The 13,567-nt window shown below is 64.7% G+C and overlaps 2 protein-coding genes across 11 annotated transcripts; one reads left to right on the top strand and one right to left on the bottom strand.

The window, feature by feature from the left end:
* The first annotated feature begins 55 nt into the window (after positions 1-55).
* ZFTA (zinc finger translocation associated) lies at positions 56-4,166 on the top strand. The gene is made up of 4 exons (XM_071419893.1): positions 56-509; positions 1,129-2,160; positions 2,833-3,081; positions 3,774-4,166. Exons 1-4 carry the CDS (start codon positions 308-310, stop codon positions 3,875-3,877), a joined length of 1,587 nt encoding a protein of 528 aa, XP_071275994.1. The 5' UTR covers positions 56-307; the 3' UTR covers positions 3,878-4,166.
* Positions 4,167-4,426: 260 nt separating this feature from the next.
* Positions 4,427-13,084, bottom strand: LOC139586443 (reticulon-3-like). Of its 10 annotated transcripts, none has more exons than XM_071419815.1 (11): positions 12,753-13,084; positions 11,567-11,641; positions 9,361-9,793; positions 9,250-9,330; positions 8,339-9,219; positions 6,694-6,904; positions 5,591-5,729; positions 5,435-5,504; positions 5,273-5,319; positions 5,081-5,139; positions 4,427-4,927 (listed from the first exon to the last, which is right to left on the bottom strand). In XM_071419815.1, exons 1-11 carry the CDS (start codon positions 12,868-12,870, stop codon positions 4,882-4,884), a joined length of 2,160 nt encoding a protein of 719 aa, XP_071275916.1. In that variant the 5' UTR covers positions 12,871-13,084; the 3' UTR covers positions 4,427-4,881. The 10 variants fall into 10 exon arrangements, with proteins under 10 accessions (XP_071275916.1, XP_071275918.1, XP_071275912.1 ...); XM_071419817.1 differs by having other exon boundaries at positions 8,339-9,189; XM_071419811.1 differs by having other exon boundaries at positions 8,339-9,078; positions 9,109-9,793.
* Between the last annotated feature and the right edge of the window lie 483 nt (positions 13,085-13,567).

Here is a 13,567-nt window from a genome sequence, read left to right as displayed (position 1 = left end):
TACTGGGAGGGGGCACTGGGAAGGGGCGGGGCCAGCCAGAGAAGGGCGTGTCCTCAGTCAACCACGCCCCCTTTGGACCAAAGGGGCGGGGCCGGGATGGGGGAGGGGGTTCCATGGGCTCCCCATCGCTCGGGGCACCCCCGGGCGGGGATGGAGGGGGGGCATAGGGGAGCATCCAGGGGCTCCCCGATCCCCCCCCATCATGGGGGGATCCCCCCTTTAAAATCACCGCTGTGGCTCCTCTGGATGGGGGGGCAGGGCTGAGACCCGCCGGGCGCTCATCGCCCCCCCCCCGCAGCCCCCCGTTATGGGGAGGGGCGGGCTCTGGGCGAGGGGGATGGGAAAGGCGTGCGGCCCCTTTAAATTTACCCAGGAGCCCTTAAAGGAGCCCCAGGGGCCCCACGGCAGCGTCCCCACCCCGGTCGGCCCCCCGCCCGCCGCCGCCGCCGCCGCCCCGGGCCCCGCCATGGAGCCCCCGGGCCCCCGCCCCGGCCCCGGCCCCGGCCCAGGTGAGCACCGAGACGGCGGGGGGGGAGCGGGGGGTGCGGCGGGACCCCCACCCCCTTGGTACACAATGGGAGCGGCGCTGGCTCTTTAAGAAGCCCCGCGACCCCCGGGGGGGTCCCCAGCCCTTTGCCATCCCCTGTCATCGGCCCCGGGCTCTCTAACGGGTTCCTGTCCCTTTAAGGTGACCTGGTTCTATTTAGGGTGCCCCTGTCCGACGCTCCGTCCCTTGAAATTATCCCAGTGCCTTGAAAATGTCCCCAGGAATTCAGGATGTCCCCGTCCATCCCTCACGGCCCCATCCAGTTTGGGACCTCCCTGTCCCTTTAAGGTGTCCCCATCCCCTTCAAGGATCCCTGTCCCTTGGAGATGCCCACAGGAATTTTGGATGTCCCTGTCCCTTGAGGATGTGCCCCTCCCTTCCCCACCCCCTCCTCATTTAAGGACCCTGCCTCTTTAAGAACCCCCCGCCCCTTTTAAGTTCTCCTGTCCCCCCCCATTTCACTGCTCTGTCCCTTTAAGACCCCCCCAGCTTTGCCCCTAATCCTTGGTGTCCCCCCCACCCCTTAAATCCCCCCTGAACCTCCTCCATGCCTGGACCTCCCTCCCCGGCCTTCCCTGCAGCCCCTTCCCCGTGGGGGCTGTGCCAGAGCCCGGAGCCACAGAAACCCCGGGAGAAACCCCGGGAGAAACCTCAGGAACACCGGGAGAAGCTCCGGGAGCAGCCCCAGAAACACCGGGAGAAACCCCGGGAGCAGCACTGGGAGCAGCCCCTGAAGAAGCCCCGGGAGGAGCCCCAGGAGCAGCTCCAGAAACCCTGGGAGCAGCCCTGGGGGAAGCCCAAGGACCACCCTCAGAAGCCCCAGGAAAAGCCCCAGGAGCAGCCCCAAAAACCCCAGGAAAAGCCCCAGGAGCAGCGCCAGGACCAACCCTGGGAGCACCCCCAAAAGCCCCGGGAAAAGCTCCAGGAGCAGCCCCAAAAGCCCCAGAAAAAGCTCCAGGAGCCCCAGGACCAGCCCTGCGAGCAGCTCCAGGAGCACCCTCAGAAGCCCCAGGAGCAGCCCCAGAAGCAGCCCCAGAAGCCCCAGGAGCAGCCCCAGAAGCCCCGGGAGCAGCCCCAGGAAAAGCCCCAAAAGCCCTGGGAGCAGCCCCAGGAGCAGCCCTGGGAGCAACCCTGGGAGCAGCCCCAGAAGCACCTCCAGAAGCCCCAGAAGCACCTCCAGAAGCCCCAGGAGAAGCCCCAAAAGCCCCGGGAGCAGCCCCAGAAGCCCCGGGAGCAGCCCCAAAAGCCCCAGGAGAAGCCCCAGGAGCAGCCCCAGGAAAGGCCCCGGGAGCAGCCCCGGGAGTGGCGGGCGTCGCGGCCGGGCCGGAGCCGCGTTCCGGGCCGGGACCATCGCCGTTATTACCACGAGCGCTGGCGCTCCGAGTACCTGATGGAGTTCAACGCGGCGCGGCACGGCATGCGCTGCCTGGTGTGCGGCAGCGCCCTGGCCACGCTCAAGCTCAGCACCATCAAGCGCCACATCCGCCAGAAACACCCCTACTCCGGGGCCTGGGGGCCGCGCGAGAAGCAGCTGGTGCTGCGCTCCTGGGACGCGCGCCTGGGACAGCCCCCCCGGCCCCAGGGAGCCCCCGGGGCTGGCACCCACGGGACAGGTACGGGCAGGGCTGGGCAAGGTGGGGCGGAGAGGTTTGGGGGGGGGGGCTGTCACTTTAAATGGAGCCACGCCCCTTTAGGAGCAGCTATGTCCCTTTAAATGTGGCCCCGCCCCTTTAGGAGCAGCTATGTCCCTTTAAATGTGGCCACGCCCCTTTAGGAGCAGCTATGTCCCTTTAAATGTGGCCACGCCCCTTTAGGAGCAGCTCTGTCCCTTTAAGTGTGGCCACGCCCCATTTAACTTCAGGCCACGCCCTCTTTCAGTACAGTGCTACATTGACCACGCCATCTTTGCTGTAGCCCCCCCCCCATCAGCGACTGGCACATCCCCTTTAAGTGCCACGCCCATATCTGGCCACACCCCTTCACCAAGCCCCGCCCCTTTCAGCTGTCACTGCCCCTTTAAGAGCGGCCCCACCCAGACCACACCCAGCCCTCAGCCCCGCCCCTCTCTGCGGCTCCTCCCATGGCCGCAGCGCCAGCCGCAGGTCCCCAAAGATCACCAATGTCCCCAAAGCATCACCAGTGTCCCCAAAGCATCACCAGTGTCCCCAAAGCGTCACCAATGTCCCCAAAGCTTGGGGGGATTTCACCAGTGACCCTTGGCCTGTCCCCAACGTGTCCCCATCCCCTCCGTCCCCCCTTGCTGACCGCGCTGTCCCCTCGCGCAGGGCCCCGTCCCCCGTCCCCGAGGGCCACCAAGGTGTCCCCAGGGGGGGTGGTGGCCCTTGGGGACTCTCTGCGGGGGTGGCTGCGGGCAGAGCTGCTGCTGGACCTGGAGGCCGGGGGGCACCGCCTGCGCTGCCTGCGCTGCTCCCGCCCCCTGCCCTCGCTGCACCTCGGGGACATCCGGAGGCACGCGCTGGCCGCGCACCCCGACAGCCTGCGGGGACAGCAGGGACACAGAGGGGACAGCCACGGTGAGAGGGGACAGCGGGGACACAGAGGGGACAGCCACGGTGAGAGGGGACAGTGGGGACAGGACAGGGACAGCCACGGTGAGAGGGGACAGTGAGGACACAGAGGGGACAGCCACGGTGAGAGGGGACAGCGGGGATGGGGGGGACATGGTGGGGACAGGGCCACACACCCTGACAGCCTGCGGGGACAGCGGGGACACAGAGGGGACAGCCACGGTGAGAGGGGACAGTGGGGACACAGAGGGGACAGCCACAGTGAGAGGGGACAGTGGGGACAGCCACGGTGAGAGGGGACAGTGGGGACACAGAGGGGACAGCCACGGTGAGAGGGGACAGCGGGGACAGGACAGGGACAGCCACGGTGAGTGGGGACAAAGTGCCACCCCTGGGGACAGTGGGACACCGTGGCCAAAGTGCCACCAGTGGGGACAGCACCGGTGACAGGGGACAGGGAGGGTGTGGGGTGCTGGAGGTAATGGGGACATCGGGGGTATGGGGACAAAGGTGGGACACTGGGGTGGGTGGCACCTGGGGACAATGGGGACAAAGGTGGGACACTGGGGTGGGTGGCACCTGGGGACAATGGGGACACAGATGTTGGGGACACTGTGGCATGTCCCTGACCGGTGGCAGGGCAGGGGGAAAGGGAGGGGACAGGAGGGGACAGGAGGTGACAGCGCTGTCCCCCCCAGCCCTGCCAGCCCCCGGCCCCGCCGAGGAGGAGGAAGATGAGGAAGAAGAGAAGGAGGAAGAGGCTGCAGGGGGGGTGGGGGGCACAGAGGCCCCCCCTGCCTGATGGGGACACTGTGGGGGGGGGGGAGGGGACAACAGGGGACACCCCATGGGGACAGTGGGGACACCGGTGACCCCCCCAGTGTCCCCACAACAGAGCCACACCTGTACCCCCCCCCCCGCCCAGTGTCACCCTCGGTGGTGTCACTGTCACCCCCCCCCCCTCAGTGTCACCCTCGGTGGTGTCACTGTCACTCCCCCCCCTCAGTGTCACTGTCACCCCCTCAGTGTCACCCCCCCCCCCGGTGTCACTTTATTTATGTGTCTGTGTCCCCCCCCCCCACCTTGTACACGACCCCCCAATAAACCCCCCCAGAGACCCCCGGGGTCTTGGGGACTCTTGGGGACATTTGGGGACATTTGGGGGGGGCATCTGAAGGGACACAGGGACAACGTGGGGGGGACATTTTGGGGGGGGTCCTGGGGACATTTTGGGGGATCCCAGGGACATTTTTGGGGGGGGTCCCAGGGACATTTTGAGGGGGTCCCAAGGACATTTTTGGGGGGGGTCCCGGGGACATTTTTGGGGTGTCACCAGCACAGAGCGCCCCAGCCTTGTCGCGATGTTTTATTGTGGCCACAGCCCCGCGGGTGGATGTTTTTTGGGGGGGGGGGGGCTCTCCCCCATTTCCCACCCCCCAGCAGCGAGGGGGGGTCGGGGGGCGTGGTCTGGGGGGGCTGTGGGCGGGGCTGAGCCCCCCCCTCCCCCATTTACAGCAGTTACAGACATTTCACCTCAATTAACCTTAAAAAAATAAAACTGGGGGGGGGGAACGAGCTTGGGGGGGCCCCCCCGGGGGGGGCGATTTTGGGGGTTCACTCCCCCCCCCCCCCATTTCAACTGGGGGGAGGTGGGGGGGGCACAGACGGACGTCACTGTGAGATTGGGGATGGGGAACAAATTTGGGGGGGTGGGTGGAGTTTTGGGGGGGGGGGGGACAGACAAGCTTGGAGTGGGGGGGGGGCAGCGCTGGGTACCCCCAAACTCCCCCTCCCCCACCCCGGGGTTTATTCCGGCTTCTTCTTGGCCAGGCCCGGGAGCTTCGCCTGGATCCTACAGAGAGAGGGCAGAGATCACGGTTTGGGGGGGCCCAGGATGTTTGGGGGGCCCCAGGATGTTTGGGGGGTCCCCAGGATGTTTTGAGACTCTTCAGGATTTTTTTAGGGGGTCCCCAGGATTTTTGGGGGGGGTCCCATGAGCACCTACTTGGCCATGAGGTCCTTGGTCTGGTGGCGGACGAGGGCCATGTAGTGATTGATCTGCACCTGGATTGGGGGGAAAAATGGGGATTTCAGGGGTGTCCCCCCATTTCTGGGGGTGTCCCCCTTGATTTTGGGGGTGTCCCCCTTGATTTTGGGGGGATCCCCTTTAATTGGGGGGGTTTCAGTCCGGGCTCACCTCGTATTTCTCATACAGGGGCGGGAAGGTGAAGGCCAAGATGTCGGCTGGGGAAAAAGGGGGGGTAGGGGGGGTTATTTGGGGGGAACCCCCCCTCCGTGGCAATTTGGGGGTCACCACCCCCAAAAGCAAACCCCTGTGGGGAGAGCGGGGGGGTCTCACCGAGGATGAGGAGGGTGATGCCGTTGAACACGGCTCCCACGTAGGTCATCAGCCACATGGTCAGGGCGAGCTGGGGGGCACACGAGAGGTTTTGGGGGGTCCTGGGGGGATTTGGGGGGGCCGGGGAGGGGGAGGAGGGGGAGGAAGGCTGCGCACCTCCAGGGAATCCACCAGGTCCTCCACCAGGAAGAGGTGGAGCAGCAGGCGCAGGGCCCGGTTCAGCTGCTGGGCCAGCGCGGCCGCGTGCGCCTGGAGGCTCTCGGGGGACAGCGCCACGTCCAGGTCCAGGTACGCTCTGGGGAGGGGGACCCCGACAGCTGCACCCCGACAGCTGCACCCCGACAGCTGCATCTGCGCCCCAACATCCCTGCCCTGCACCCCAACAGCTGCATCTGCACCCCAACATCCCCGCCCTGATCCCCAACAGCTGCATCTGCACCCCAACATCTGCATCTGCACCCCAACAGCTGCACCTGCACCCCAACAGCTGCATCTGCGCCCCAAAATCCCCGCCCTGATCCCCAACAGCTGCACCCCAACATCTGCATCTGCACCTCAACATCTGCATCTGCGCCCCAACATCCCTGCCCTGAACCCCAACAGCTACACCTGCAACCCAAAATCTGCATCTGCAACCCAAAATCTGCATCTGCGCCCCAACAGCTGCATCTGCACCCCAACATCTGCATCTGCACCCCAACAGCTGCATCTGCACCCCAACATCCCTGCCCTGCACCCCAACATCCCTGCCCTGCACCCCAACATCTGCATCTGCGCCCCAACAGCTGCATCTGCGCCCCAACATCCCTGCCCTGATCCCCAAAATCTGCATCTGCACCCCAAAGTTTGTGTCTAAATGTGAAAATTCATCTCTATCCCACCAAGTCCTGGAAGGTCTTGGGGGACAGGGTCAGGTCCAGGTCAGAGATTGGGGTGGGGACACCCCAAAATCCCTGTTCACACCCCAAAATCCCTGTTCACACCCCCAAACCCCCCTGAACCCCTCCCCAAACCCTCAGCCAGACCCCCCAGCGCGTCCCCCCATGGTGACACCGCTGTCCCCAGACCGGGGCTGGGGGTGTCCCCAAGCTCCCAGACCCCCCAAACCCGCCCTGGGGATCCCCAAACCCCCCAGCCCCACCCTCGGGGACCCCAAACTCCCCAAACCCACCCTGGGGATCCCAAACCCCCCAAACCCGCCCTGGGGGACCCCAAACCCCCCCAAACCCGCCCTGGGGACCCCAAAGGCCCAGGCCCACCTGAAGGGGTGCCCCTCGTCGGATTTCTGCAGCGCCTGCACCACGGCCCTGTAGACCCTGAGGCTGATGGTGACCGAGAGCAGGGCCAGCGCCACGTGCGCCACCACGGTGACAGCGCTGAGCGTGGCCAGCGACAGCAGCAGCACCAGGCTGGCGCCGAAGGCCACCGCGCTCTTCTTCACATCCCGCCAGAAGAGCAGGTCCTGAATGGCTGGGGACACACAGGGACAGGGGGGTCACAGGGGGACACACAGGGGGACATGGAGGGGACAGACAGGGGGACAGACAGGGGGACAGACAGGGGAACACGTGGGGACAGACAGGGGGACAGACAGGGGAACACGTGGGGACAGACAGGGGAACACGGGGACAGACAGGGGGACAGACAGGGGGACACACAGGGGGACATGGAGGGGACAGACAGGGGGACAGACAGAGGGACACGGGGACAGAGAGGGGACAGACAGGGGGACATGGAGGGGACAGACAGGGGAACACACGGGGACAGACAGGGGGACATGGAGGGGACAGACAGGGGGACATGGAGGGGACAGACAGGGGAACACACGGGGACAGACAGGGGGACATGGAGGGGACAGACAGGGGGGACATGGAGGGGACAGACAGGGGGGACATGGAGGGGACAGACAGGGGAACACACGGGGACAGACAGGGGGACAGACAGGGACAGAGGGGTCACAGGGGGACAGACAGGGGGACACAGGGACAGACAGGGGGACAGACAGGGGAACACGTGGGGACAGACAGGGGTTACAGGGGGGACAGACAGGGGACAGACAGGGGGACAGACAGGAGGACACAGACGGGGACAAGAAGGAGACACAGGGGGTGACAAGGCCAGGACACAGGGGGTGACAAGGCCAGGTCACAGAGGGTGACAAGGAGGGGACACGGGGGTGACAGTGAGGGGACACAGAGAGGACACAGAGGGTGACAAGGAGGGGACACGGGGGGGGTCACAGGTGCTCCCTGCGCTGTCCCCACCCCCATTGGCCCCGGTGCCACTTTCCCTCTTCCCCCTGAACGCGCTCATTACCCTCGCTCATTAAAACAGCCCCTTCGTTACACACAGCCCTTAATTAATTACGGCCCCCCATTAAAACCAGGTGTTAATTATCCCCCCCCTCCATGTGCCGGCGGGTTTGGCCCCAAATCCCTGGATTTTACCCCAAAATCCCCGGATTTTACCCCAAACCAAGGCACCCCTGAGCCTCCCCTTCCCGCAGCCCTCAGGGCTGGGCCCTCCCCATTTCTCCTCTTTTTTACCCCAATTTGGGCTCCATCCACAGCCCCCTGCCCCCCTGCTGCTTTCGGCGCCGTTTTGGGGTGCACAGGGCCCTTTCTGGGGTGCACAAGGCCCTTTTTGGGGTGCACGGGGCCCTTTTTGGGGTGCACAGGGCCCTTTTTGGGGTACATAATGCCCTTTTAGGGTGCATAAGGCCCTTTTTGGGTGCATAATGCCCTTTTTGGGGTACATAAGGCCCTTTTTGGGGTGCACAGGGCCCTTTTTGGGGTACATAATGCCCTTTTATGGGTGCACGGGGCCCTTTTTGGGGTGCACAGAGCCCTTTTTGGGGTGCACAGGGCCCTTTTTGGGGTGCACAAGGCCCTTTTGGGGCTTTACCTGCCAGGCGGGGCAGGGGCCCGGCCAGGGGGGCCCGGGGGGGCTCCCCCAGTTCCTGCAGCGCCCGCAGGGTCTGGTGCTCCTGCTCCCAGTCCCGGGAGCCCGGCGGGACGGGGACAGCGGGGATGGCCTTGGGGACATCCTTGGGGACACCCTCGGGGACATCCCCGGGGACATCCCGGGGCACAGCAGGGGCGGCCTCGCCCGGCGCCTCCTCGATGACGGTGTCGTCGGAGTCACCGGAGCTGTCGGCGTCCGTGGGGACAGCGGGGACAGCGGCGATGCCACCGCTGGGGACGCCATTCCCAGGGGCGGTGACGTCACTCCCGATGCCGGTGACACCGCTGCCGAGGCCACCCCCGAGGCCACTGCCAACACCAGCGACGCCATTCCCAATGCTGGGGACACTGGTGACACCAGCGATGCCATTCCCAATGCTGGTGACACTGGTGACACCAGCGACGCCATTCCCAATGCCGGGGACACTGGTGACACCAGCGACGCCATTCCCAATGCTGGGGACACTGGTGACAGCGGTGACACCGCTCCCAGCACCAGCCACGCCATCCCCAATGGCAGTGACACTGGTAATGCCACTGCCAGTGCTGGTGACACCTTTCCCCATTGTGGTGACAGCAGTGACATCATTCCCAATACTGGTGACACTGGTGACACCATTCCCAGCACCGGTGACACCAACGATGCCATTCCCAATGCCACTAACGCCATTCCCAATGCTGGTGACACCAGTGACACCATTCCCCACTGAGGTGACACTGGTGACACCATTCCCCATTGTGGTGACACCAATGACACCATTCCCAATGCCACTAACGCCATTCCCAGCGCTGGTGACACCAGTGCCACCATTCCCCACTGAGGTGACACCGGTGCCACCATTCCCCACTGAGGTGACACCGGTGCCACCTTTCCCCATTGCGGTGCCACCATTCCCCACAGCAGTGACCCCGATGGTGCCGCTCCCAGTGCCGGTGCCCCCGGTGCCGCCGTTCCCCATTGAGGTGCCCCCGGTGCCGCCGTTCCCCAGGCCGTTAATGCCGTTCCTGACGCCGCCATCGCCGCTGTCCCCGCTGTCCCCGCCGCTGTCGCCGGTGTCCCCGTGGCCGTGCGGCTCCACCAGGTGCCAGGAGAGCAGCTCGCTGGTGAAGCTGTGCATCTCCCGCACGCACCGCGACACCTCCTCCAGCGCCGCCGCCGAGCCGGGCGGGGGCCGGCCCAGCGCCGCCCGCCCGGGGCCGCCGCCGGTGCCGCCGCGGGGCTGGGGCGGGAAGTGGCACTCGCGGCCCTCGGGGATCTGCGCCAGGGCGGGCCCGAACTCGCGGTCGAAGGCGGCGCGGTCCGGGACCACCTCGAACGGCGACTCCGGGGACTCGGGGGGGCTCTGCGGGATCCCCCCCAGCGGGGCCGGGCCCCGGTCCCGCCCGCCCGGCGCCGCTGCGGAGGGGGGGACACGGTCAGGGGGTCCCCTGGCCCCGTTCCGAGGGTGCCCCTGTTCTGTGCCCCCCGTTTGGTGGCCTTGGCACCTCCAGCAGGGTTCTGGGTCCCCCTGGCCCCGTTCCGAGGGTGCCCCTGTTCTGTGCCCCCCAATCTGGTGGCCTGGGGCACGCCCAGGGGGGTTTGGGGTCCTCCTGTTCCCCGTTCTGAGGGTCCCCCCCCATTTTGTGCCCCCCGTTTGGTGGCCTGGGGCACCCCCAGCGGGGTTTGGGGTCCCTCCCCATTCTGAGGATCCCCCCCGTTCTGAGGGTCCCCCCCCCCATTCTGTCCCCCCCTGTTTGGTGGCCTTGGGCACCCCCAGGGGGGTTTTGGGGTCCCCCCCCCAATCCCAGCCATGGTGGCGGTTTTGGGGTCCCCTCCCCCCATTGCGTCTCCTCCCCCACAGAGAATTTTGGGGTCAGCCATGCGGGGGGGGCAGTTTTGGGGTCCCCAGGCAGGATTTTGGGGTTCCCCCGATCTCAGCCATGCGTGGGGGCGGTTTTGGGGTCCCCCAGAGAATTTTGGGGGTCCCCCCATGCAGGGTGGGGGGGGACAAGCGGCGGCACAGAGGCTCCCCCCACCCCCTCCCCAAATACACCCCAAAATCCAGGGAGGAGAGACCCCGGGTTGGGGCTAAAAACGCCCATTTTGGAACCAAACCTCAATCTCATTTTGGGGCTAAAAACGCCCATTTTGGAACCAAACCCAAACCAAATTTGGGGCTAAAAACGCCCATTTTGGAACCAAACCCAAACCAAATTTGGGGCTAAAAACGCCCATTTTGGAACCAAACCTCAATCTCATTTTGGGGCTAAAAACGCCCATTTTGGAACCAAACCCAAACCAAATTTGGGGCTAAAAACGCCCATTTTGGAACCAAACCCAAACCAAATTTGGGGCTAAAAACGCCCATTTTGGAACCAAACCTCAATCTCATTTTGGGGCTAAAAAAGCCCATTTTGGAACCAAACCCAAACCCCATTTTGGGGTAAAACCCCTCGGTTTGGGTTCAGAATGATGTGGGGGGGGGACACCCCAAACCTCCAGCTCTGGGTGCTGAAAATTGGGGGTGTCCCTCCATCTATTTTTGGGGTGAAATCCCCCGGTTTTGGGTCTGGAGCGAGGCCGGGGGTTCCTTCAGCCCCCTCCTCATTTTGGGGGGGATTTTGGGGTCTCTCCCCCTCAGTTTCAGCCCCCCCAGTGGCGGGTGGGACTCGGCGCAGGCGGGTCAGGGCTGGCGGGGGGGGGGGGGGCAGGAATTTTGAGGCCAAACCACAAAAAACGACGAATTTCACCTTCAGCAGCAGCGGGGGGGGGTCGTGCAAAGCTTTGGGGGGGGGGAGCAGCAGCCTTGGGGTGCAGGGGGCAAAGCTGGGGGGGGCTCACCCCGAAAAAGGGAGAAGGAACCGAGTTAAAGAGCAGGAAAAGAGAGCAAAAGAAAAATGTCCATTTTGGGCAAGTTTAACCCTTTGTTGCCCCATTTCAGGGGGGGGGCTCAGCAGCGTTTGTGCCCCCCCCCCCAAATCCATTTTTAGGGGGAAATCCCCCCTTTGATTTGACATCAAGAGCCCAAACCGACCCTGGGGAGCCCCAAAACAGCTCTGGGGGTCCCCAAAGTGGCTCTGGGGATCCCCCCCCCACACACACACACAAAATCCGGGGGGGCTTTTTTAGGGACATTTTTCTTCCTGGAGGTGCAGAGGAAAAGAGGAGGAAGAGATGGGGAGAACTTGCCTGGTGAAGCCGCAAAGAGAGAAACGGGCTGGGAGGAGGAAGAGGAGGAGGAAGAGGAAGAAGAATTGGGGGGATCTGCAAGAGAACACAGAGGGTGAGAGCTCGGCACCCCCCAAAAACGCCCCAAACCCCCCCAAAAATCCCCCCAGGAGGCGGGGCCGGCGCGGCGAAAGCTTCGGCGCAAAAAAAACCACCAGGAAAATTCCAGGCTGGACCCAATTTTGGGGATTTTCACCTCGTTTTTCCCCAGCCTTTGGGGCAGGGAGCGGCGCAGGGACGGGTCCCGGGGGGGTCACCCCGAAATTCCCCACCCGAGGGGGGGATTTGGGGTGAAACCGCGGAGTTTTGGGGTTTGGTGGTGCCGGGATTGGAAATTGGGGTGAAATGCTGGGAATTGCCGAGTCAGGATGCTCTGGAGCGATGGGTGGAATGAAGGGGGCACCGGGGCAGGGGGAAACTCCCCCTCCCCAAAATTCCAGGCGAGGACGGACGGAGCAGCAGGTCCCCAACGACCCCAAAGCCCCCCCCAAAAAAACCATCAAAGTTCCCTTTCCTGGGCGTTTTTCCCCCGTTTTCCTGAGAGATGTGGGGGTGGAGGTGTCACTGCCCATCAAAACCAACCTCTCAAAATCTTCTCCACCAACCAAATCTCCACTTCAAAGCCTCTTTGTCCTCTAAAGTCCCCCTATAAAAACTTATTTCCCCTTTAGAACCCCCCTAAAAGCATCATTCCCCAAAACGGGCTCCTCCAAAGGCCTTTTCTCCTCTGTTTTACCCCAAAACTTCTTTAACCTCTCATTTTTATTCCCCAAGCCTCTCAACCTCACACCCACCCCCAAAAGGCCTCATCACCCTCCAATCCCCCCCTCAAGTCCCTGCTTCCCAAAATCTGCTCCTCCAAGGCCTTTTCTCCCTCATTTTCCCCTCGCGTTCTCCCCCTCCCATTTCTAACTCCCTCTAAAAGACTTTTCACTTCACACCAAGCCCCCAAACGCCGCTTTTCCCCAAAATCTCCCTCCAAAGGCCTCCTGCCCCCAACAACCGCCCCCTTAAATGCCTTCCCTCGCTATTTCTGCCCCTCCCAACCGGTTTTTACCTCACACCCAACGCCCAGAGGCTCCTTCCCCTCACGCCCCCGCCGAGGCCTCACCTCCCTCACCCCCCTCAGGCCCCGCCCGGCCCTTACCGGAGCACGACATGGAACCGCCGACCAGGCCCCGCGGGGAGGAGGCGGAGGACGAGGTCACGGAGGTGGAAGAGGAGCTGGAGGAGACGAGCGAGGACTGCGCGGCGGGATCGGCCATGGCGGCGGCGGCGGCGGAGCGCGGAGCGAGCCCGTCCGTGCGGGGCGGCGGCCGCGCCCCGACTGCGGGGGGGGCGGTACCAATGGGGGCGGTGCCGGCGCCAGCGAACCAATCAGCGCCCCGCACCTGCTGCAGGTGGGAGGAGCCGGCGCGGCTGGACCAATCACAACCTCGCAATGGCCGCGCACCGCCCTCCCGCCGCAGCTCGGCGCTGATGCGCATGCGCCTAACGAAGGGGTCCCCCGCAGTTGCCATGGCAGCAACGGGAGAAGGAGAAGCTGCGCCTGCGCGCGGCTGGAGTGGCGCGATGCACGACGGGAGTTGCAGTCCCGCATAAGGAGAAGGGGTTCTGAGGGGTTCGTGTGTGGGAGAAGCGTTTTGGGGGCTCTGCACCCCCTCACTCCCGTCTCAGGGTCTCCTATAGGGCGGATCCCCTCGTGGAATGTCCTCCTAAGAGCGGTGAGCGGCTCTAGGACGCTTCTTAGAGGGCGGGGGGAGAGGCCTGCACCCTCCTAAAGGGGCCTAAAGGCCCCAGTTCCTTCCCCTGTGTGGGGGGAGCGCAGAACCGCTGCCTGAGGGGCTGGGGGAGACTCCCGGGGGGGCGGCTGCCATAGAGAGCTCCTGGCGGCCCCGGGAGCGCCGCCATGGCCGGCAAGGGGCGCCACCTGCCGGACGGGAGGACCGCCCGCCGCACATC

This window comes from Agelaius tricolor, unplaced genomic scaffold, assembly GCF_023055355.1.
Source record: "Agelaius tricolor isolate 1412-34295 unplaced genomic scaffold, bAgeTri1.0.p SCAF_118, whole genome shotgun sequence".
In the NCBI taxonomy this organism is placed as follows: Eukaryota; Metazoa; Chordata; class Aves; order Passeriformes; family Icteridae; genus Agelaius; species Agelaius tricolor.
This window is presented reverse-complemented; position numbering and strand designations above follow the sequence as displayed.

Coding starts and splice junctions, on each gene's coding strand:
- ZFTA (XM_071419893.1), top strand. CDS start 308: ATGGGGAGGGGCGGGCTCTGGGCGAGGGGGATGGGAAAGGCGTGCGGC. Junction 2,161..2,832: donor GGCTGGCACCCACGGGACAG/GTACGGGCAGGG, acceptor CCCCTCGCGCAG/GGCCCCGTCCCCCGTCCCCG. Junction 3,082..3,773: donor ACACAGAGGGGACAGCCACG/GTGAGAGGGGAC, acceptor TGTCCCCCCCAG/CCCTGCCAGCCCCCGGCCCC.
- LOC139586443 (XM_071419807.1), bottom strand. CDS start 12,870: ATGGCCGATCCCGCCGCGCAGTCCTCGCTCGTCTCCTCCAGCTCCTCT. Junction 6,905..8,338: donor GCCCCTGCCCCGCCTGGCAG/GTAAAGCCCCAA, acceptor GTGTGTCCCCAG/CCATTCAGGACCTGCTCTTC. Junction 5,140..5,272: donor CCCTGTATGAGAAATACGAG/GTGAGCCCGGAC, acceptor CCCCCAATCCAG/GTGCAGATCAATCACTACAT.